The sequence below is a fragment of the Leptosomus discolor genome, chromosome 1 (assembly GCF_034619465.1).
Source record: "Leptosomus discolor isolate bLepDis1 chromosome 1, bLepDis1.hap2, whole genome shotgun sequence".
Classification (NCBI taxonomy): Eukaryota; Metazoa; Chordata; class Aves; order Leptosomiformes; family Leptosomidae; genus Leptosomus; species Leptosomus discolor.
The window spans coordinates 193,557,768-193,583,961 of record NC_141391.1 but is presented as its reverse complement, the minus strand read 5'-3'; the positions used below and the strand labels follow the sequence as shown (position 1 = coordinate 193,583,961).

General features: G+C 39.1%; 1 protein-coding gene across 1 annotated transcript in view; it reads right to left on the bottom strand.

Annotated features, from left to right (window-relative positions):
• Nucleotides 1-25,678, bottom strand: part of PTPRZ1 (protein tyrosine phosphatase receptor type Z1) — a 107,353-nt gene extending 81,675 nt beyond the window's left edge. The window contains exons 1-2 of the mRNA XM_086462156.1: nt 25,633-25,678; nt 24,195-24,260 (exon numbers count right to left, since the gene is read on the bottom strand). Coding sequence (XP_086318282.1) covers nt 24,195-24,260; nt 25,633-25,678 — 112 coding nt within the window. The remainder of the gene's footprint in view (nt 1-24,194; nt 24,261-25,632) is intronic.
• Between the last annotated feature and the right edge of the window lie 516 nt (nt 25,679-26,194).

Sequence of the window (26,194 nt, the reverse complement as noted above, 5' to 3'; positions counted from 1 at the left end):
ACCTCAAAACCAGTCTTTACCAACTCTTCCACTGAGTGAGGTTTTACCCCGCCTTGATGTGATAACAGCATTATGTAAATTGCACAGTAGATATTTCTTCCAAGTATTTCTTCCACAAGCGTGTTGTGTGAATCTCTGTTTTTCCTTTGCAATCTATGAAAAGGCTGAACCAGTTTTAAAAAACTTTCATAATTAAGAACTTTCAAAGTCACTTACAATGCTGAGTAGCTATTCTTAAGAGTGCATAGCTAAAAGCTATTAAGCAGTAGGTATAACTAACCTCAGATGGGGAACTCGCTGTCCATTAACAGCACTTACCTTCACAGCTCTTCTATTCACCCTACACTGGAAACTGTTTGAAATGAGGATGAAAGCAGCATTAACTGCTACAGAGGTACACACTCTATTCACGCATCTCTGGGCAACTGTGGTCTCACATCTATCCCAGTCAACCAGTAAGTTCTAGTCTCTCTGTAAATCTTGTGGTGATAAAACTTGTGGCCTAAAATATCTTGCTGCTGTTAGAAGCACTGTTTTTTACTTCATATTTTCTGAAACTAAGAATCAATTCATTGCACTGCTTGTATTGAGAAACAAATAGAAACTGTCACCTAACCTACTCCCTCTGAGACAAAAGTTCATAGTGGGGATTCCAGTTTTCATAGCAATATTGCTTTAAATTCACTCCTCTTTAATGGCTTAGTACTTAATTTTTTTTTTTCTTTTTAGCTATGGCTAATACACAGAATTATCAACTTTCATGAAGATTTGTGTCATTATTTTTCTTCTTCTTTTCTCTGTGGAAAAAGAAATATTTTCCTTTCATTTCTACACATAGGAAAGTAGAACAGGATCAGAAAAGCATGTTCCTTTCTTTCTTCACATTGTTACCCAGGGGTCAAATACATAGGGTACTTTTTACCACCTGCAAATATAGTCTTTATTTCTTTTTACTAAGTAAAACATTCAAGGAGGAAGAGATCTAGAATACTTAATCACAGTTGGATAAATTAAAGGCATGTTTCTTTGTTCATTTCTCTATTTTAAGCAGGAAGTTACTATATCAGGAGCAAGAGGAACACATGGTTTTCCTGACACACAAACATAATCTAATCATCAAACCCCTACCCAGTGCAGAGAAGCGCTGAGTTACACTGTCATTCACATAAAGGAAATCAGCCAGTCCTAAGAGGGGGTTGGATGCACAGAAGTGACTTCAGTACTAAGTAATCCCAAGTATTCCAGAATGACAACACTTCTAGATTTGTGGAGGGTTTCTATACAAGCAGATAAAGTATTAGTGAAATTTTACCTACTGCTGCTTCTCCTTTCCTTTTTCCTCTTGGTGGAAAGCATCCATTTTAGCTCAGGAAAAAATTTACACTACCCTAAACATGTTATCTTGAGTATAAATGTTACTTTGTTATGTTATCTTGAAAAACACAATTACTGAATTACTCCAGAGTAAAAATTTCCTGACAAGAATCTTCCCTGTAGAGTCCGCAAGGAATTGGACAGCCATAACTAAAAAAAAAAAAAAAACCAACCCAAAACCCCAGGTCTGTAAGCTGTTAGGACAAAACCTCCCCGATATTGTGCAGCTAATAGAAATGTAATCAAGCTCAAGAGAGCAAGTCACATTAGTTCATAGGTCCTCAAATTTTCACCAAAAGCTTCCTAAATACTCTTTCACTGCTTGTGCCCTGAGGCACTGTCAGTTTTGACTAAGCTGAGCAACCAAAATCAAAGCCCATTTTGGATTCATAGACTAGTCATCTCTTGCTATGATCTCCTAAGGTGCAGACCTAGCCGGCACGTGCCTAGTGACCTTCAGACCGCGCAGTCAACAGCACCAAGATGAAAGCAAAGCCCAGCAGCTGTGCCTCCTGCCATTCAAGAACATTCAAGTGGATGCCCACGGTAATACAATAACCCAGCAGCTACAGCCAGGCAGCATATTTAGGAGAATGTGAGTTAAATACCCTCCTCAGCCAAAAATAATAATATTCACGATCCATATTTTGCATTTCCCATGACAAGGCCTGAGAATATTGAGTAAGTCCTCTTCACTCACCCTGGCACTGCTGTGACATGGTAAGGCTAAAAAAACAAGAATCATTGGGCCCTCAGAAGATAAGGCGGAGGAAGGCTGATTTTGTAGCCCAGCATCTGGAGCACTCAGCAGGAAAAGGGTAGTGATGACACATAAGGGCTGAGACAGGCACCTTTCTGCTAAACGGTGGATTCTAAGGCAAGTAACTCCCCTTTGTGCTGTTCAGGCACCTACTGTAAGTGCCTAACCTTGAATTGTGAACTTAAGAGAAGATACATATTCCCTAGGATCCCTCAGTCATCAGCTCTTTTACAACAGGACATGCTAAGCCTTTGTGCACTTGAGAAGTCTACACAGCAAATTACTGCATGATAACTACCACATTTCAAATTCACACCTTAGATTATTCCACATGTAGCTTCCACTAGCACACATAAACTTTAAATCATAGTCAAATTCTTCTACGGTATTTCTCTAGTGTTTTGGTTCTCATTTGAACTAGGCCTCAGTCCCACAACCAGATCCATGCAGGCAGACAGCTGTTCTGGTCAGAGAAGGTACTGATGGCCACAAAACACCTTGCATATCACTAGTCTGTTCATATAAATAATTCCTATTTCTGTGGCAAATCAAACCCCACCATTATTAAAGCAGTTAGAGCAAGTAACTGTTACAAATGATTAAATACAATAATTTTCTAGTTGTTTTGTATTTGCTATTCCAACACAATAGCTAGTGTATGCAATATGGCATTTAACACCAAATAGCACTGTATGCGTTAGGAGATTTCTGACACAGCTTCATGACTATTCAATCATAGAATCATAGAATATCAGGTGGGAAGGGACCTCCAGGATGATCTGGTCCAACCTTTCTTGGCAGAAGGACAGCCTAGATAAGATGGTCCAGCACTCTGTCCAGCTGAATACTGAAAGTGTCCAATGTTGGGGAATCCACCACTTCCCTGGGGAGATTATTCCAATAGCTGACTGTTCTCATTGTGAAAAATTTTCCTCTTGTGACCAAAGGCACAAGACCTCTATTGAGCAAAGTCTATATCAAATGATGATGGGAACTGATTCTATATTCTCAAACAAGAAACTCAGATTGCATATAAAAAATAATAATCAGGAAAATCAGAGAAGAAAACCTCACCTATGTTATGCAAACCATTAACAACCACTGTTGTTTTAAATGTTTCAAAAAATTTTTTCCTTTTTATTTTTTTCTGGAAGAACTTCCTTTGTGCTTACCATGTGCACTCTACACCACAGCACATGTGTCTCAGTCTCCCAGTTCTCTTATGCTTTGAAGACCTGTGTACGACTCCTCCCTAACCAGGGTAGCTGTGGATGACTAAAGTAGGCATTGATTGCAACTGGGATTGAAAGTGTGGCAAAAGATTATGGTGGTTAAAGAGGACATACAAGGCTGGAGTTCCTAGCTACGGTATATCGCACAGGCAAGGCATACTAATGCCAAAGTACTGAATCTGTATCTCTTCATATAGTTCTGAAGACACGAAAAGGCTAGTCTCACTCATGAACGACTTGCATGACATGTACACAGAGATTTCAATCTGAAGGGGCTGATCAAAAAATCCTGTAGGTGAATTATATGATTCTCCTGCATCAATTCTAAGATAGAGAATAACATATTAGATTAGAAAAAGGTGGGAGCTCGGGGGTGGGAAAGCAAGGCAAAAGCACTATGTAAATGAAAGTTTCTGAGAAAATGCAGAGACAGCTTCTTGCATATGTAATTGTGAACTCCTTCTTTTATAATTTCTCTCTGCTGTAGGCAGGAACAACCTTTTCCTTCATGAGAATCAGCTTTATCTTGGAATAATACCCAGAATCTCTTGCTTCCAGAACAGACTACCTCCCTGTGGGGAAACATCAAATCTAGAAGACTCAGTGAGTGGAGTTTCCATGGAATTGTTTCTACAAAGAAAAGATGTTTTTGACTTCACAGAAAATAGTGCCAGTCTGTGATTGTGAGTCACAGGAAATCTGTTGAAAATGAGAGTTTTTTTCTATATTGCCTCTACTTTTGCTAATATCCTGCCACACTGCAGCTCTGATAAATAACTCCTTGACTGGTGGTTGCCTTTGAAACTCTTAATTCTGTAGAGACTTGCCACACAAACTTGTATTGAGACTCACTCATCCTTGTCATCTCTTAGCTTGCCATGTTCTTGTATTTCCTTCCTTTTCCACTTTAGAATGTGTACTTACATCTGTCTTGTGTGAGACTCTTACTGAGAATCACAGAAACACAGAATGGTTGAGGGTGGAAGGGACCTCTGGAGGTCCTTGTCCAAGCCCCCTGCTCAAACAAGGTCATCCACAGCCAGTCACCCAGGACCATGTTTAGGGAGCTTTTGAGTATCTCCAAGGATGGAGACTCCACGACTTCCCTGGGCAACCTGTGCCAGTGTTGTGTCACTCCCATGTAAAAAGCGTTTCCTGATGTTCAGAGGGAACCTCCTGTGTTTCAGTTTGTGCCCACGGCCTTCACTGGACTCTCTCCAATATGTCCATGACTGTCTTGAACTGAGGAGCTCAGAATAGCATTCCAGGTGTGGCCTCACCAGGTCCGAGTAGAGGGGAAGGATCACCTCCCCTTTTTTTTTTTTGCTGCAAGGGCACACTGTTGGCTCATGTTCAACTTGGTGTCCACTAGGACTCCCAGGTCCTTTTCTGCAAAGCTGCTTTCCAGCTGCTTGGCCCCCAGCATGTACTGGTGCCTGGGGTTGTTCCTCCCCAGGGGCAGGACTTTGCACCTTCCCTTGTGGAACTTCATGAGGTTCCTGTCAGTTCACTTCTCCATCCCGCTGAGGTCCCTCAGCACTCCTCCCAGTTTTATATCATCAGCAAACCTGCTGAGGGTACACTCTGCCCTGTCATCTAGATCACTGATGGAGACATATGCTAACACTCTTTTCCCATTATGCTAGACCTTGTAAAGAAAAAATAACATGGACTTGTAAAGAGAAGTCAAAAAGAAAACCTCTTCACCAGAGTTGCATAAGCTATACCAGAGCTTAAAGCTCCTGGGGCATTACAAGTGTTCTGAATGGCCATCCTGGGCACCCCATCTCATTTATGGGATCCACAAAACCTGGGGATGAGTTGTACATGCTAGTCCACAGGTTGGAAAATTATATTCCATCACCACACTGGCAACGTCCGTAAGCAGAGCCTTCAGAGCGCTGTCCTGGCCAGCCTCTGCATTGTCAACCTGTTGTGTTACTGCCACCCTGCCCAAGCAAAATACTGAGGGACACTGTAAGGGACTCATGATACTAGCATTCAGTCTTACATCAAGAAGTGATTTTGTTGACAATTGTGTCCTTGTCTCACTTCTTAGCTGAGCAGAATTTAATTAAAACACATTTCCTGAGAACATTTGATCACTGTTCAAATAATCCTCAGCTTGCAGGCACAGCGCACTAAGGGAGCTTTACTCCCTGTCCCTGCCCACTCTGCGTTCCTGTGCCATTTGAGTTGACTGCAGCTGTATATCTGCATAAACTCACCCCTTCAGAATAGGTATGACAAGTCACTGTTCCATAATAAGTAGAGCCCACTGAAAGACTGTAAAGCATGATCTCACCTTTAATTTGGTACATAATTTAATTTGGTATTAGGACAAACTCTTAGTTGCATAAAATAAATATTGCCATTACACATATCACAATGGTTCCCTTGTTAATGCTGCTGCTTGCTAAAATTTTGGCAGTTGCATTTCTCCAGATGTGCTACTTAAATGGCCATTTAGGATGAAGAATTTCCATCCTCTGGCTTACGCAGTTTTATAGTTCTCATCCCTGTACATACTGGGCATTTGATGAAGCATAAATATTATTACTCTATTTTAATGGATTTTGAAAACAAAATGTTTCTTTACAAATATTTCAGGAGACAAAGTGACAGCAGCAGTACAGCGCTGTCTCCTTTCCATCTGGCCAGGACTGAAATAGTGGTAGCTGACATTGGAAACAAATTTACCAATTTTCAGCTGCGTTGGTTTAATGAGTGCTTAAGGGATACCTTACGAGGGAGTAAAGAAAGGAAGAACTTGCATTCAAGAAGGGCGATTAGTGTTGTGGGCTCCTGTGAAGCATTAACTTGACAGCCACATACAAGTCAACAGTATTTTTGTTCTCTCCTCTCTACTGGGGGTATTGTTTCAAAGAGGGTCACCAGTTTGCAAGCCTGGCATCTACTTACATTGTTTAAAAATCTTACAAGACCCCCATTAGAATAATGGGTCCTGACATATATTTCCTAATTTGCTGTATGATATAACTATTGTAGACAACTGTAATCATACTCCAACTGCTGCTTCAGAAAGAGGTTTTTTAAAAAATTGCTCCATTGATCTGAGATGTAATTTGCATCTGTGACGGCACAAACGATATGTTCTGTGAAATGACAACATTAATATTTTATTAATAACTCCTTGCACAGCCTCCTACATGAGCTGTGGAATGTAAAAACAATCTTCATTGAAGAAGAGGATGAAAAATAAAAGTGGATATATAAATAACCTTTAGCCATTTCAACATTTCCTAAGCTGCATTTCTGCTTAAGATTTTGGCTTTTAAACTGCAGGTTTGCTGCCCTGCATAGAGTTTAAAGGATGCTTGCTGCCAACTTGAAACTTGGTCAGTCATTTTCAAGAAAATCAGATTACTTGGCTTCAGGGATCACATTTGTCAGCCTTTGAGGTTTGACAAACACATTTTTAAATTATGTTTTTCTCCTGAGCATCCATATGCTATAGTTTCACTCAAACACAGAGGAAACTGAGGGGGAAAATGCACTGAAGTTTTTGGCCATCTCTCTGTGGCAGTGCACAGGCTTAATGCAATACATCTAATGCAACTGGTGAAATAGGCTACGCAGCTGAAGGCGAAATGACTTGCAGGGGGAGGTCCAGTGTTCATAACTTAAGTGCCTCTCTGTCTTCACTGGCTGTATTGAAGAAGGCATGCACCTTTCAAAGGGCAGCCCAATCTGTCCAGTTCAATCCATTCTCTTAATGCTAATGGGGATGATGGCCACAGATAATATACCATTGCCTCTGCGCTGGTGGTTAGACCACTGGGTGAGGAAGCAGTGACTTGAATTCTTGGGTTTATTCTTCCTGAAGGAGTTATGCCAAGACATTAGGAAAAGGTCAAATGAGTAAAAGAGAGAAGTGGCCATCTTTTCCAAAAAGGCTGGGATGCTGCGGCCTCTGGGCAGCAAGAGATCTCAGCTCTCAAGGCGAAAGGAAGCCTGACTTTCAACTTGTGCTTACAGCATTTAATGCAAGGGAAGGAGGGCAGGGGAATAGCCTGAAGTCTGGTCTCTCCTTCTACATCTGTTTTTTGCCTTTTATCCAGAGACAATCAAGTCTGAGAGGTGCCGAAGCTGCATCTGGAACCTCAGTTCCAGCGAGGAACTGAAAATTGCACCGTACTGCAGGAAGAAGAAAGGAGATGTAGGAGGCTACCTAAAGTAGTTACAGTTCATGTAGAAGCCTGCAACTTTGGAGAGCGCAAATAGGTAAAAAGAAAATTGAATGTATTTCCAAAGGGTATTTCAATGGAAAAGTATTGTTTGACCGTATACTTCATTTCACCTTAACTAATTAATAGCAGTGGATGCTTTCTTTGAAACAGTAAAACAGACAAGTGATACTTGAGTCTGATGAACATGATGCCCTTACGTAGAGACAGACAGCCCTGCTCCTCATACACACCAGCACTTCTGTGCTCTGCTTCCAGAAAAAAGCCAGTGATTTCTGACAAATACAATAGCCACTTCATGGGTTACAGAAAGATGTCCGAGGGAAGAAGGAAGATGTTTGGGAAGTAACAGAGACATTTTTTCCTGACTGCATCTCTGTCTTTAAATCAGCCAAGTGCATAAGCCTGTAGATTGAAGTGTCTTCTGTTCCCCATAACCTAAAAGGACTGCTTAGCTAGAATCAGGTCCTAAATGCGTCTATTATATCTTAGGTTGAAAGAGCACCTACTTAAATGTACTGCTATAACATGTCAGTTTATCATGAAAGCATGCACAAAACTCATACAACGATGTCATTGCTCTGGGCTGCTCAGCAAACAGAAAGTGGTTTGTGTTTTAAAGAACATACACGAAAGGTTGATGAGGATATGCAGGTGCAAGTCTGACATTTAAAAAAGTGATTACCACTGTTTTTTCTAGATCTGCTATTGTTATGTTGCTTTTGTTTATAACTATTCTATCTCTAGGCATATATTCTGGCTCCTTTATGCAGTATCATTGTCCTTCCAGGGACATGGATTCACCATACACCACAGTGCAGTCACCTCTGGGAATATTGTAAGTAACTCGTTCACCTAGGCAGAAAGCAAAAAAGTGTGATACAAAGGAAACTGATTCATCAAGGACAAATGCATGAGCATCCATGATGCACTGTGCTGCTTGAAGGAAGTTGTGGAGGTGTTCTGAGACAGCATGCTGGAAAAGCTGAGTTCTCATATTATCACGCTAATGCAAAATGTGAATGCTAGGACAAATACAGAGCATCCACTAGAAGCCATTAGTTGGGTGAACAGGTGATGCTGTGCAGCTTCATTGCTACGGCAGGACTGCGGAAGGCTTGATGAAACAACAGGCTCTGTCAGTCCACACTGTGCCCACAAATACAGAGGAGGCTAAAAGCAGTGCAAATGCAGAATATCCAGCCCTTGGGGTGCTCCAACAGGAATCAGCAGATTTCAGCTGCTGACAGTCCACCTGGTCAGAGCTACTCAGCAGCACAAGAAACAAAGCGCTACCAGCCCTCAGTGGTCTACCAACAAGAGCTTTTCCTTCAAACAGAAGCAACAAGCACGAATGACAGCAGGCTTGCAGTAGTCCCAGAGACAAAAAATGAAATCAGTTTAATCTCAAATTGTCTGCAATAAATGTCTAAAGGAAAGCAAAACACTTTTTGATGTCCATGCAAAGCAAATGAGTTTGGGTTTCAAAATGGGATCGAAAAGCTTCGGAGGAGTAAGTGATTGATAAAACCCCAAAAAAATATGAACTTAAGAGGTACAAGAAATCTTCCATGTCAAATTTGAATTGTAGGTGCAAATCAGACAAGCCCTAGAAACAAGTCTGAGTGGCTTAAGAAGTTACTTCTCTCACACAGAAGTTTCTTTCCCATTGGATCTTACTGTATTCAAAATAATTACAGTAGTCTAAATCACCCAGATAACATTAAAGTAATCCAATGCATATTTTATGTCAGGGTGCAGTGGTAAGAGCTTGCCCAAGAAGCATTTGCCCTAGACAGAAAGTGAGTTGATAAAATAAAAGCTACCTCATCCTTCCAGGTTCCAGATCCAAAACGAGGATATATTAGGGCTTTCAAATTTTTTTTTTTTTCTTTTTCTTTTTTTTTTTCTTCCAGAACAGAGAAGTTACACATTTTTCTGTGTCTCCTTATAAAAAACACATTTTTGTCTGGAATACTCTGCAGTTCTTCCTCCCACAGTCTCAAACAGTCAAAAACGGGGGAAATAACCTAGCATAGAAATAATTTTCTTAGACAAATGGCTGAAGATTAACAAAGTAGTAATGGACTGAAAATCTGGGTAGCTTCAGGAACGGTTGGTAGTATTCTCTTTGTCTACGCAACAACATACACACTACATGCTGTTTGAAAGATGATTAAATAGGGTCTTAAGATGCCTCAAAGCATCACAGGCATGTAAGACTGAAAGGTCATCCGGGTCTTCTCCTTCATTATAGGATTAACTATAATTAGACTATCCCTCACTAATGCTTGCCTTTCCCATTTTTTGGAAAGAGCTTCAATGAGAGTGATTCCACAGCTTTCCTCAGCAACCTGAGTTTAGCTATTCTCTTAGTTTTTCATAATATTGCACCCAGACCTTCCCTTCTGCAAATCAAACTGATTCATCCTTGTCACTTCATTGGAATGGAGAGCAATATTATAACAACTTTTAAATATTTGTCGGCTATTATTGTAACTCCCTTTTCTATACTAACATTTCTTTCAGTTTTTTACCAAGGAGTTTGGGCTTTCTTAGAACCCCATCATTCTTTTTGCTTCTTCTCTGAACCTTCTCTCAATTTGTCACTGTCTTTTCTACAAGTGTGTGGCCCAAGGATGAATACAGAAGTACAGCTGAGACCTTCCTAGTGACAAGTAGAGCAGAATAATTGCCTCCCATGCCTTATACATCATTCCTGTTAATTCACCTCAAAATGGGATTGCCTTTTTTGCAACAACAGCATATTGTTAATTCAGATGCAATTACAGCTAACCGCCATATAGCCACCTAACCAGACAGTCCCCATTTTGCATCTAAATGCTTGATTTTCTTTCCCGATTGGAGTATTTTGTGCTTAGTGTTACCATTGTATTGACAAACTCTATTTGACTGATTTAAGAACATTTCTCCAATTCATCAAGCTCATTTTGAATTCTGACTACATCAACCAAAATTCTTGCAACTTCCAGCATGGTGCCCTCCATGAATTTGCAAATGCCCTCTCTTCTGCCATCTGAGATAATAGTGAAAATACTGAAGAATATCACATCCAGGGAGAAGCTTTGTTGGATATATCTTGATAGGCTCTATGAAATTACATTTCCACATTAGCATTAATTTTGTAAAAGTCTCCATCATTCTTGGTTGTGCAGAAAAAGTTATACTTGCATGCATTAATTTGGATCTGGTCCTACCATAGCCTGAAACAATAGCTCTAGAAAGTGTAAACTGAGCCATTCATCTTAGTGAGATATTAAATATGAAGTTTCAGGACAATTAAATGTCAACATTAATTTTCACTGATGATCAACTTTGTAGAATCAGGCTAATATGCTTGTAATTTCTCTTATAATGTAAAATAATGAGGGGTCTGCACATGGACACCTAATTGCCACTGGGTATTCTAGAGTGATTCCTCACCTAATTGCCAAACACTTCTAGTTTTGATACAATAATTTTTCTAATAATTTAATAATTTTTACACACTGAATAAATATTAGCAATGCATTTCTGAGTATTTTTGCTATGCACTCCATCATTGCTAAAATCCATATGTTTAAATTTTGTTTAGAAACATACTCCATTGTTAATGTGATATAAATTAGTTGCAACTATAAGGCAGGATTGATTCGAAGTTCAATTTTAAGTTGAGGGTTACCTTTACACTGATTTCATTTGACTTTAGTTCAGGCTATTAGACTAAAGTTTGAAATTTGAATATAAGTAATTAGTTGCAGTTGTAAAATTTAGTACTTACACAGCAATAATTGAAATGTTATTTACGTAGGAATTTATCAAAATGTGATTTATCTGTGGGTGATAGCATAATAAAGCTGCTAACTGGGTATTTAATATTCATATAAGCATTTATTTTAAGACTATAAATCATTGCAATTTAATGATGCTTGAACAGGAAATAAACTTTCAACGTAAGCGATATTTCATCTAGGATATAGAACACTTTATGAGCCAACTTCCTTATATTGACTCATGCTTATAAAGTCAATGGATTTAAAGCAAGGCTGAATGCGCCTGCAGAATATGAATGAGAACATAGCCGTCTGTTTAGCTGGTATCTAAGTTCAGATATCTTGGGAGGTGGAAGGAAGGAAGGAAAGAGTGAAGGAAGGAAGGAAGGCAGGCAGGCAAAATAAATAAATAAATAAATAAAATAAATAAATCGAAGTCTTTGAAAAACTGGAAATTGTGTAATTGTGCTGAATAGATCAGTAAATACCAAAAATTGTTACCACAGTATCTAACAAATCAGTACTTTCACTTGTTTAGTAAATACGAGAGAAGGAGAAAAATAGTAAGCAGCAGTAAATGGGAGGTACTAGGCTGCATGTGCAGGAAACTCCAGAGTTTCTCAGTTCTGCTAATTACACCTACGGATGACATGACGTGTGAAAACATGCCATCACAAGTAGGTCCAGTATAGCATATGGGAAAAACAGCTGACCTTGAGAACTGAAGTAGTAAAAATAGTATGAAATTCAACAATACAATTTGTAAAATCATACATTTAGAGACTACTAGTGGGAGTTCTTGTTACTAATGAGAATCTCACCACAGGAAAAAGGCGAGAGAGGGAGGAGAATCAGACCATGTCTGACACTCTCAGAGCACTGTAAACAGTACGATGGAAAGGCAAGCATGTTGTGAAGCTCCAACCAAGCAACTCCTAGTAAAGTTAGAAAATTATTAATGTCTCTGCACAAAGTCCTGGGAACAGTTCATCTGGGATGAGTGCAGGAGATCCTGGTCACCCATGTTGAAGACAAAAGAATTTTAGCTGAACTGTGCGTGAGCAGAGAAAGCTAGTGCAATGATCAAAAGGGGACCAGAGACAAGACTATCTTGGTTTAATTTACAAAAGAAACAGGAGAGGGATACCAGTGCTAGTAAATACCGGCAATAGAAAAGAACTCTCCAAAAAACAAACAAATCGACCAATTCTATCAGAAGAACCAGATTACCTCAATGGTCCTCTAATACAGCTAGCTTGGAAATCCAGGTAAGGTTTAAAAGTCAAGAATGAGTTTCTGACCACAGTCTTTCAGTGGAACTATGAAACAAAATATCACAACTATTTTCAAAACAGAGTTTGATAAATTTTATGCAAGAATTAGATAGTATGAGTGCCTGTAACAGCAGGGTGTTGGACTTGAGGAGTCCATATCTGGTCCTAGTAAGAAAAACCTGAAATGATGAAAGGAATTTCATCACACTGGAAAATCCTATTGACTTCTTTCACAAGGGCTAAAGCTGAGCAACTGGGAGAAGAATTTTTTTTTTGTATGAAACATTTATCAAGGAGACAAACTGAAGTACACTGTTGTTCAGAGCTCTTCTCTGTATGATCATGGGATCTGATGCAACATGTTTCCAGTCTACCTAACCATTTGTTGAAAAGAGTATGACCAATGGAAGAGAACTTACTCATAGCTTATTATTTGGAACAAAGACATTTATTCATGTTTATGTTTGAAATCTGTTCATGAAGTGAACAATATATTTTGGAGCAACAGTATGACTCAGTTGCATGGGATTTCAAAGTGAGTTTTTAAATCTGTCGGCATTTCAAAAAGGATTTTGCTATTTCAGCTACACATCTATCTACAGGTTGCTAGCTATAAACCTGAGGTTCAAAAAACGTTTTCCAATGGCTGGATGCAGGATGTAGTTTATTTGTATTGACTTTCACACCTGGAAACCATATCAAAGAAAAGGTTTTTTCTAATAACAATGTTTCAAATTGAATAATAAACTATGAGGAAATAGAAAATACTTTCAAATCTTTTTATAGAAGGTAGTTAATGAATACAGCACAGTGTAAATCTCACTGTTCTTCATCAGCATTTACATTTATGTACTGACCTGTTGAGTTGGCAAGCTCACCAGCAGGTTTAATGTACGTAACTTGTAACACATCTATAGATATACCATCATTCTCACAAATAGAGGGACAAAGAGAATATTCTTAACTGATCGATGTTTTTTGTCGTAAAACCAATCTTATGCAGAATATGCACCAAAGAGCACCTTTTGTTATGTTCTATTTAACTGTAATACAGCAGGTAATTTGCCTTCCCTCATCGTGTGTTCCTATAGAACATGCAGTGGCTGTGCTGGCTTTTGTGAACCCTTGCAGGCATGCCAGCTGAATGCACCATGGTAACCACGCTGGAAAGTGTCCCTGACATTTAGGAAAAAGCAGCTGGGAGAGACTGCGCGATAGTCAAGGAAACACTCAGCTGGCTCTTTCTCCATCAGTTTCTTGGGAGGAGAAAGAGTTTCTCATGGAAACACAGGAGATAAAGTGTCAAACTGACAGTTACTTCGTGGAGCCATTAATGAATGTCAGCAAGAAGTAGGCAACAAAATCCTATGCAATAGTTTGATGGTGGGAAAAAGAAGAATTTTATAATGCAAAAGGGAAACAAGTCGTGGCAGCACCATAAGAGAGGAAATAAGCCAATATGACAAAAAGTGTCAAATGGAAAGGGTAGGAAGATTTCTTTTAAGAAAGGGATGGAGTAAGAAGACACAGGAAGTCATCCAGAAAAGCTCTTTTTAGTACATGCTCCATGGCTTCTTTAGACAAAACAAATGATTTCAAAGGGAACTTCAGGATGTGTGACCAAGCCACTGCAACAGATTACCATCAGTTCCTTTTATGCAGAGGATAACAAGTATTGTTCTCATTTTGATCAGATACACATGGAATGGTTACATTAGGACTGGGAGGTGTACAGATCTCTTCTTGGTAGTTAAATGTGTTGGTAAAGATTAGGTATGATAATGTACTGAATCTGTTCAAAGCAGGTACTTACAGCTTAAGAAAACAACTGGTTGTACTATTTAAAGTATGTGCCCCCTCCCCGAGAAAACATGTTACATATTGTCTATAGCCTGTTTGTGCTGGTCGCCTTCAATCTGTGCTGGATACTCTGAAAGCAGGTAAAATACAGATTAAAGAGGTAATGTGCTAGTGCTCCTATTTAGAGAGCTCTATTGATACATACCACAGCCCTGCTGTAAAGCTAGCTTTCAAGAGAATGTGTTTGAATAATAATAATGAAAAATCTCCTGTAATTTTTCATGGACTAGCACTCCAGCCATAAACACTTGCTTTCCTGAAAACTGACAGAAAAAATATAGCTGGAACAAAAAAAGAGATTGATCATACTGTACTGCGTATATGGAAAGTGGTCAGAACATGTACAAAAAGGCAGAAAATCCACTCTGTTCTGAAACAGGAGACAAGAATTTATGAACCATTGACCCAGCATTCCTAAATACTCCAGCAACAATATTTTTTCAGTTTTTCCCTTTCAGTTACTCAGGCAGGGTAATGCAAGGTGGGCTTTTTGTTGTTGTGTGCCTCTTTTTGCTATTAACACAATAAAAATAATTGTTGTCAGTCTATGACCATGCACCCAAGTCTTGAATTGACACCTTACTCAGCTAAGGAAATACCAGAAGTCTGAAAATAAATATCCAAGTCCTTCCATGTAAATGAGTCTCCTTTCTCTTTTCCAGCATTCAACATATTGTCCCTCTCTTTGCTTTTCCATTTTTAATATCTTCATTTTCTTAACTGCCTTTTAGAAATGTCTCTGGTTAACACAGTTTTCATCAGATAAAGCTCGCTGACAGATAAGGCACTGACAGAAAACACTACATTCATAGGGAAAACAGCTTAGCTCTTAAATGCAGCATCTATGATAAAGGATGGAAGAAGACAGCCAATCGTTTCTGTGGCTCCTAAAATAGGATCAATGCCAGGCAATATCAGATCAAGCCATAATATAATTTCCCATAAAGAAAGCTCTTGGAAGAGAGCAGAAAGAGTCTGTCACAGGAGTTTGTTGCAAGCACAACTGCTGAAGCACAGCAAGAATTAGCTAAATATGTATACAGCCAGATGCCCTGACCTGGCTGTTCACAAAAAGGACTTTGTGCGCCTCTCACAGCTGAAAGAGATTCTCAGAACTGGAATTCTGCAATTCTGGCAACCAAATAACGGAGGGAACAGGTCAGCTGATAAATCTAGTAGATGCACAGTGCCACAGCCACTGTCCCATGGACTGCTGCAAAATAACAGTTACAGAATTTGGCAGCTTTCAGGAGGACTTTCTCCACAGGAAGGGATGACTTTGAATGTGGAAGAGTGGTTTCAAATCCACCACAATAGTAGAAAAAAGGCAAAAGTAAAGGCTGTAAAATTCAGGAACAAGTACGGGGCATAGAGCCTTAATTTCAGATTATATACTTTCTTTGGGATATAAGCAGCTTTTTGACATGCCCACTATGTCTTTGGGGTGATGTGGAAAGCTTGTTACCCTGGTAGAGAAACAGAACACAGACTTCTTTGGGAAAAACTTCCTGGAGTGGATCTCCTCATTGAAAATAATAAGCAGTATAACACTATAATAATTCAGGTTTCTTAGAACTGTGCTAATGTACCAGTGTAAGTCATGATACCGCATATAAACCAACTGTATGTAAATAAACATCACACATCATCCCTCAGACACTCTCAACAGAAAGTATTCTGTGTACAAGTAAAAACAATTTCTTCCCCTTGCTAATTTACCTTCTTTATTGTGAATTACAGCCACTTACAGTGAGCCTGTGGATTGAACTAGCTGCTGCTGGCACCTGCACAACCTCCTGGCCTACATAAGAGTGAGCAGGTAGAAAGAAATGCAACAACTGTGGTAATACTTTACAAGAGAGTGCAGGCACCAGACACCAAGCTACAAACTGGCCTCGCTCTAACATGCAGCAGAAGATAAGTAGAAGATTATTTTTATGTCTGAAATGAGAAGGTGAAACACTTTACACATGGCAGGGTCAGACCGGTGGAATTGACAGTGCCATTTCTATACGTTAATTTTAGAAAGGTCAGGATTTTTCAGTGGTTTAGTTTTGCTGCTGTTTTTTTTTCAGCAAATGCTGATTCATCTAAAATAACTGCTGATGGGTTTCCCTAGTTTCTCAAATTGAAAAGTTTTGGAAAAATTATTATTTTGTTGGAGAAAAAAGTCTTAACATTTGAAATTGAAACTCAAAACTACAGCAGGAAAATGTGGTTTACGTTGATTTACAGTAGTTTGCAGTAATTAAGCATTCAAAATTTAGAACTGAAATCCTATGTGCTTAACGAAGATAGGTGCACTTGCAAAACACCAAGCACAAATCCCTCACTGAGCTTGTGGTGGTTGTGGCTTCAGGGGCACCTGAACCTACAGAAGAGCTTTCTGCTGGCAACAGGGGAGGTCACACTCCTCCTGCTCCTCTCCTTCTCGGGATCCTTCCTCTTACCCTTCATCTTCCTTCTCTCTGAGCTCCTAGCCACAAAGACTTGTCTAATCATGCCTTTTGGAGGACTACTTTAACCCTTATTGGCCCATGGAAAAACTCGGAGAGTTTGTTTTCTATTGAATTAATGAGTTACAGCAAGAATGGCTTCAAAGCTGTATGTTGCACAGAACTAGTTACTCCCCTTATTCCAGTACATTAGCAAACTTTGCACGCTGAAATGAATGGGATTTGAATACTTTAGGAAAAAAACCTAGAAACTGTTATAAATACATCAGAACAACCTTTGAGTAAAAATGTTTGCAAGAAGTCCTAAACAAATAGGCTGTAGCAGGTGAGTAAAGCAAGGCCTTCTGTAAACATAAGCAATGGGAGAATTATTTGCTGGGCTGCAAACTTAAAAAAATCCATAAATCATATTGATATGGAGGTGATGATGATCTCAAAGTAACCATCTGTGCATTTTGTAACCAAGTAGTCCTCAAGAACATATCCTTCCCACTGCAGCACAGATAGAATGCACTTGTAAATGAGAAATCACTCAGTAGTATATACATGAGGATACTTTCATGATTATTTTGAAGGGCAAAGAGGCTTAACCAGAGGCTGTAGTCTACTGTGAGATATCCACAATCTGCTTTTTAATTTTATTTTGATGTATTCCCAAAGACAGCACTCCTAAAAAAGCTTTTAATTTCCAAACACATTTACTTAATAGTTAGTCTCTACATCTTTCTGACCCCTGGCCAGACCTTATCAAAACAGCAGTGCCACACTATGTAATTACCTCATGCTTTGATTCCTGTGCTTCTGAAACTAACCCTCCTGTGTTTGAATAATCTCGTTGATGCTCAGAATGAGATGCTGTGCAGTTCCAGAAAATGACCCAGCTGTTTCCTTTGTTTATAGCTTTAAAGGACTGAAATGGGGGAAGGAACGGGTCTTATCAGAGAACCTTACCAGGAAACTCTGGCAAACAGGTCACTTAAATCTTTACTGAAAGAAAAATGCTACAATTTTACCAGTGATGAGCCAAATATGAATACCAACACACAGTTCTTCCTACAAGCATCCAACTTTGAAAAGTCCATGAATATGGGATCCAATTCTCTTACCTCCTCCTCAAAAACTGCTTGCAACAGTTTTCCACTCAGTTTATCCTATAAATATTGACTGAATCAAAGCTAAATAAATTGCACTTTGCTTCTAGTAGCCTTCTACTGCTCAAAGATCAGCTCTCCTGACTGAAAAGAAAGGATGATTGAAACAGACTCTTCCAAACCATATCACTTCATATGAATTCAAAATTCATATATATACTGAATAGATATCTTATTTGTGTTGAATAACATGTTTTGCGTTGTTGATTCAGTACACTGAGATATCAGAAAAGAAATTTCTCTTTGGGCAGCAACACCAGTATGTAGCTTCCCGCTTGAGGACACCTTGTATCTTTGATGTGAACAGATGCGTAACACTGTAATTTCTGTCGCTGAATCATCAGGCTTCCCAAAACCATAATAATGTAACAGGCTTTTTAATTAATGAGCCTGTGAATTTAGTGACAAAACACTGGAACCATGAGTGACTGGGGGATGTAAATACATGTGATGAGCTATCATGCAAGAAAAGGTATGACAGCCTCTGAAGCATAAGATCTACTAAAAAAGAAAATACCCTCTGTGGAGCTATTTTTATATGAGTTAATAAAAGAATGCACGCTATTTTGATTACTTACGCTTCATCCTCTACTGAAGGAACCCACAGGGCCCAAGACTATAGGCATTTCTTTATTACTCACACTGGATACAGCACATCAGTCCTACTTATACTTGGTGACTATAAAACACAGAGTGATTTACTTATTACACAGGAGGTGATAAAAATACCAGGTCTTCTCACAAAGTTATACTGATACTGCCATGGTAGTTAGCTAGCAAGAAAAAAAAATTAATTTGGTATGCACCACCTCCCAGAGCATGGTTTTATCCAGCCAGTGGAGGCAGGATGTTTCATCGGCTTTTGGCCAGGGCTCTCTTGTAGACATCTGTTTGGTCTGGAAGAACTGTTCATTAAATGAGTTGGTTCAGCCAGCAGCTCCTGGATCTCACCTCCAGCAGGCTCCTGCTGGTGCCTCCAGCTCTCCCTCACAGTCTGGTTGTCAGGATTTGGCTCACGAAATGGCTCCTCTATCATACTCCACCTGGCCTGCAATGGACAGGACCCAGACCCTCTGCCTCTACCCTCTAGCTCCCTTTGCCCTGCTCCTGGAGCTTTCTTATACGGAGCATGCACGGGTGCCCACACTCACAGAAACACTCTTCGGTATAGCTTCTTCTCCACTGCAGCTGCAGGGCAGGAAGCAATGCCTGTATGGCTGGCCTTGCCCATCTTCCCAGCATATGGCTGCTGAACAGGGAGACAATGTGAGGATGAGGGGAGAGCCTGAAACTTTGCAGTTTACCTGGATCAAATTGTGGGGTAACAAGCAGCAGACGTTTTACAGAATAAGTAGAATTAACTACTAACATTAAAATAATTCTCTTGAGCCACAGATGAGGTAGTGCAGATCAGATCCTTGCTCAGTTTTTAGGCTGAGTGAAAAGCAAAATACACCTGTAAATTATTATGGATATAAGCAACAACCTACTTTTCCATAAACTTTATGAGCAGTGCCTTTGCAGTAAAATCTCCTCAGTACTGGAAGATGATAGAACAACATTTGAAATTAAAACATTAGATCTTATTTGGGCAAGAAAGAGAATTACATTTTCTCAGTACCACTGAAAATATGGTCATTTTCATTTCTGAGCCAAACTACAGGCATTATCATTTGAAGCCATCAGCGCAAATTTCCAGGACTTGTGGTAGCAAAAACAGCCTTTCAAATGACAACGAACGTTTTGTCTGTGTAGTAATAGTAATAGGGAATGATAAACTAGGGGGATGTCTCCAGGGGGTGTTGAATCAGACACAGAATGACAACAATTTTAAGCTTAACAAGATTAATTCAATGTTCAACATGGGAGCAAAACCAGCATTTAGCCATTGTTTTTGTGGAAAGTATTGGTGCAAGGCCAGAAGAGCATCATCAATGTACCACCAAGTTTTACTACTGAGATATACCAGCTATTAAAAATAATCTGAAAAGATTATAATTACTTATTCTGATGGACAGTGAGTTGTGTGTGAGTCACCAGTGTGCCTTTGCAGCCAGGAAAACCAACACTGTGCTGGTCTACATTAGCAAGAGTGCAGCCAGCACGATGAGGAAAGTCACTATTTCCCTCCACTGCATACTAGTGAGGTGACTTTGAGAACACGGAGTCCAGTTTTGACTTCCTCCCCACCCCAGTATGAGATGGATATTAACAAACTAAGGGCCACTGAGATGATCAGGGGGTTGGAGTACATCATGTACAAGGAAAGGCTGAGGCACCTTGGTTGGCTGAGGCTGGAGACAAGAGGGGGAACCTAGCTGAAGTCTATTGCTACATAAAGGCAATCTACAGACCAGTGCACAGGGCAAGGGCAAGAGGCAACAGTCACAAGTTGCAATAAGAGATATTGCAGCTGGGCAAATGAAAAAAATTCTTCAAAATGACAGTGGAACACACTGCCCAGGTTGCAACACCTCCGTCCTTGGAGATTTTCAATACTCTGCTGGAGAAGGTCAGAGCAACCTGCTTCAGCTTTGAAGTTTGGTCTGCTTTGAGCAGAGGGTTGGACCAGATGATCTCCAAGGGCTCCTTTAAACCTAAATTATTCTGTGATTCATGATGTTTCCCCCCCTCCAGAGAACAAGAAAATACGATTCACATTCTGCTTGCAAACAACAAAATTGTTCTTTGAATACCCAGAGACCCAACAGTTTACACTAAAATCATGCTTTGCTCAAGATCAGACTTGCCAGTATTTATAAGGCAAGTGTCCCAGTGTATCACATAATGAACGGCAGCACAAACTGAACTTAATACTCTTGAATGATGAGACAAAGAACACTGAACTGCCTGTGCTATTCATTTACATAGTAAGTCCAATTTATAAAAATTTAAAAACCCTCAGCTTTTGTAATTCCTGGAAGGCTGTTTAGAATTTCTTGCTTTTAACAGAATTCAGCTCTTTTTTGCCCCCTAAACCACCTAATTGTTTAACGTGAAGAACCCAAAGCCCAACAGTAAAAACCCAGCAGAAAGAAATTTCACCGGGGGAAAAAAAAAATCTTCTTTTGGTATCATTTGATAATTCTACATGTAAACATTCAGACTTGGAGTTTTTATGGACTGCTGTCAACCAACCAGAAAACAGCATTATATCAGTCATTCCGGCAAAATCAATGCAGATAAACAAAGCACCAATAAAAACTAATCTTTCATCTCTATGATAGAGAAATAATTGAAGCCCATATTGCTTGCTTTAGTGTCTGAAATAATATGTGATTGCCTAGCCTTAGTGGCACAGCCAACTAATGTCTAAATGATCTTTGGTCATTAATTAGTGTGCAACTGATTGAAGGAAATTAACTTTCTCAGTACATTTGTTTTTTCTACAACAAAAATGGTTGGATCCACTTTTAGGATTTGGAATAATTTGAAAATATTAATTACATAATCAATTTTTTATTTCTACCACTGTTTTAATGAAATACACAATGAAAGGTTGATAAAATAAAGTCATTTTACTAATAAACTAGCTTTAGGAGCCACTTATTCCTGAAAAAACTGGATGCATCTGTAACGAGCACTCGCACCTTCCACTTCCTTAACATTGTATTTACTTATGTAAATATATGCAAAGATAGGACACAAAAAACTAAATTCATGCTTGCAAATGCAGGCTATGGCTTCAAGCAGACCCTCAGAAGTACTACAAAATGTTTCCAGTAACATGCCTTCATTAGACATTTACCCAAGTGTCAAAATCTGATGATGACTCACATTAACTTATAGTATGTGAAATTGCTTTATTATGAAACTTCACCTCCAGAAATTGCATGATTTCAGCAGGTAAGATTTAAGTTATTTTTCTAGTTCCATTTTACTTTTATCTCACAGCACCATCCCAGTAAAGGAGTATATTGACCCACTCTGGCTCATGTATCTGAAATTTCTTATTTGATATGAAGAATTACATCTGCTCAAACTCAGATTAGTTAACCACACCAGTTAGATTTGTCTTAGTTATGGTGGATTAAACTCTATGGTTGCAGGATACCCAGGCCCACTCATAACACTTCATTGGCACAGAGAGGCTAATTTTTCAGGTCTTTCAGTGAGCAGGTTATAAGACAGAAGAATATAACTGGTGGCTGAGGAAAGGATGTACTGACAAAGTATACATCATCCGTTCAGAAACGTGAATGTTTGGTCTACAACTCAAAACCTTGAGTCTGAGCTAGGTATAGTAGTTATACATACAATACCTGATATCACCTGCCCCAGGAATAAAATAATGAGATTAAAATAAACAAATTATTATAAATGAATGAGATCAAAATCAATACACCTCAGCCTCTAGACTTCTGTGCCTCCAACACATAATGTTAAAATTTGTAATTTTTATTCACATTCAGGAAGACTGGGGTTTTTTTAAGTGAAAGCTGAATTCTGTTTCCTTTATGCCATGAGCAATTGCCTGGTACTTCAGGAAAGCACCACGTACATGCAGGCCCCTCCAAAAGCTTTGAAAATCCACATCTCAGCACGTATGGAGCCAGCTGTGTTACAAGTGCTGGGGGCACACGGAGCCTGTGTAGCAGAGGGCCTGGTGAGGCGGCAGGAGCAGGGGCAAGATGCTGCTTGGGCAGAAGGCTGCTGGGCAGGACACACAGGGCTGAGCGGGGCTCCTCTTGAATTCAGCCGCCCCATGCACCTGACTATACAGGTCTGGATGGGGAGAAAGGCTTTGCCAACAGTACAGTCACTAAGGCAAGGCATGAACTGAGATGACTAAATGAAGGTATCTCGTGTTCAGGGAGAGAACAGAACCAACAGGTCTGCATTCTCCAGCTTGCAGAGTCTGTGCTGTTTTGCCATCCAAAATATCCAGCAAACGTGACCTGCGGTTGCTGCAGCAGCTACACAGTGGGTGGCTGCACTGTGCAGACTAGGGAAGAGCTCTGTCCTCTGATATTGTATGCAAAACCCATTCCCTGTTCTTTAAAGCAAACTCATAAATTGCCCTCTGGTCACATGTAATCCTGAAGGCTTATCCCTGCATTCCTCTAACTGCAATATTAAAAAATGGATGGATTTTGAACATGAAATATTGTATTGATTGATCTGATGCTTGGATTTTGCAGTGCAATGTGTGTAAGTGGGAGTTTTCATTATAAACTTCATTTTGAAGGGTTTATGACTAGCCTGTTTCAATTCTCTCTAGGCTCAAAACTTGTTAGATATGTTTCACCCTGGGAAAAAAAAAACTGTCTCGAAAATGAGAGAGTGAGAGAAAGAAAAATGGTGTAACTGTCTTTACAGGAACATATTTTGAACCAAATATATTAAAGACTGAAATCTGTCAGTCCTCATCTCTTTTCATAAATCGGTGTTTGAAACAGTAACTTAAGTCATTAAAAATGTAAGAACCTATGCACATCCTCAGAAAGTCACTCACATTCTGGGTAAAATATACCTGCCATTTAGGACAAAATTACCTTTTCAATATTGCTGAAGTGGCTTGACTTTTACAGAGGAATCTAAGAGGCTAATTGTGAATTTCCCATAGTCCTTCTGTGATGAGGTAAAGGTCAGGTAGAATTTAAGGGTATATCTTTCTTACTTATGCAAATGAGAGAGCCCAAATGACTGATATTTTAGGAGAATCACTGGGACTTAGAAAGGATGCTTAGGTGCTCAGAAGCAAAGTGCAGAAGTTCATATGCAATATACGGATATGTTCTTACTCAGATAATGTGCTGTGCCTTGTTTCAGCCTTTCTGTCTACTTTTCAAGCTTGCCAGAACAGTAATATTCAGATGATAAACAATTTATTGGCCGAGCCTTCATCAAGTAAGTCATGTCTCAGGTTAAGGTTTTAAAGACGAGGACTTTCTTTTTCCAAAAGTAACAGATGTAAGAAATGAAAATTGTCTCTGCTATCGTAAATTACCTGCAATTTTTCAGATTCCATTTCCTACTTTTTCACTTTAGCAATTGTTTAGGCATACGGTAAGTAGTACACAGACATAACAGGCTCTTGAAGTTCTAACAATGAACATGAAAATATCACAGCAAAATAAGTTCTTCAACTGACAGTTTTGCTTACCTGTATATGACCAATCAATCTCTTCAATCAATTTCCGCTGTTGTCTATAGTATCCGTACACCAAATCTGCAAAATAGCAATGAATTTACAATATAAAACCCAGAAGCCTAACAGGAATATGAAGTGCAGATAACATACCCCCCTCCAACAAGATAACCTTTGTTTTAATTACTGATTAATTATTTACTTTGTCCTTATCTTGGACCTCAAATGCTCAGTATTGGTTAAACAGAATATAAATACTATCAACATTATAGCATATAAAGGACATAAAAGAAACAGAACTGCTTTTCTTTTTCTTTTCTTTTCTTTTTTCTTTCTCTCTCTCTCTCTTTCTCTGTCTCTTTCTCTCGCTCTCTCTTTCTCTTCCTTTCTTCCTTCTTTTTCTCCTTCCTTCCTTCTTCTTTCTCCCCCCGCCCCCATTTTTCAACTCAACCATGCTTTCCCTTTTAAAATTAATACCACTCCCCCTTGAAGAAACCATCTTATGTGATGTCCTTTAGAAAGAACCATCTAGTCGATATGAGTTAAACTTTTGCTCCAGTGTGGTCATGACTTTCCATATTTTCTCTAACTGTGCTACCAATACCATTTAAAGATAGTGAACAAAATATCTAAAATGTCATTTCACTGTGTACTATCATCAGCAATATTACAGCTGAAGTATGTGAAGTTACTTGCATCTCCATAGACTTTATGGAGAGAGAAGGCTAGATATTAGATACTTTTTAATGACATTATACATTTCACTACAGAGAAATATCTAACTATATTATTGATTTATTCTGACTACTGAATAACCTTCACTGTTATCCTTTTTATGCCAGCACAACTCTAGCAACATTACCGATGTGTGCAAATAGATGACTATGCCCCCTAATACTTATTAATATATGTAAATTGCAGATACAGTTTTTCTGAGACCGTCATTTTGAGAGTCATAATGTTAACTAGCTTCATTAAATACTGTTCTAGAGAAGCACATTATAACCTATTTAAGAAATAATTGCATATGAGCATGCTGAGCACACATATGGATTTCTTCCTTGAGAAAGTGCCATAGAATTCTCCTCACATTCTACAACAAATACAATGTAATGAAACAGTTTCATAGCATCAATTTCTTTTTCTTTAATTCAGAAAAGTATGTAGTGCCGCTTACAGGATGTTAAATCATAACTGCTATTTGCAAGATTAGAAATGTTCTGTGTCTTACAATGATATTCTGCTGTCTGAAGTCCATATGTTTTAATAACTTCATTGGGACTTCTGTCTCCTCCATGAAATTGTGATTGCCATTAAATGTTTTTCTCTTCCTTTTCTCCCTCCCAGCCAAAAAACCAACCCTTGCAACACTTTGAAACATTCATTAATGAGTAGGATTTTTACCAAAAGATCAAATCTTACATGTAAGTAATGGCACTGAAAAAAAACTTACATGCACCAGCAGTGTCTTTGGACCACATTTTCAAGTCAATATGCATTGTGCCTGCTGCTTTAATAATTATGTAAAAGAAAGCTATTTAAGTTCTGATTCACAGGTGTTAGTTGCTGTCTCCAGTTTCCTCCTTTATCCATTGTCCTCCTAATTGTTACTTCAAACAATCAGTTGAGCATTCATATGCTAACTAAGCAGGGTTTGGGCGTGAGAGCGTCCCACCACTTTTTAAATTCTACATGGAGGTCTGATGGACAAGGAGTGATAGCTTCAATGAACAAGAAAAAAAGGGGCAAGGTTCACTTTTTTTGGTGCATTACACACTTATAGACCCAGTAAATCTTATGGAAAGTCCTTATAAATGCCAAGAGATGTTAGGAGTTCATACACCTTCTTTCCTCTGCTATTCACCTATTGTGCTCCCACAGCCCCTTCACAGCACACTCACAGCCATGCATGCGCCTTCTCATATCTGCAGGGATCATCAGTGGTTTTGGTCTTGCCTCTTTCCACTATAAATACGTGGCAAAACTGGGGAAGGAAAGCATATTTTATTCGGGGA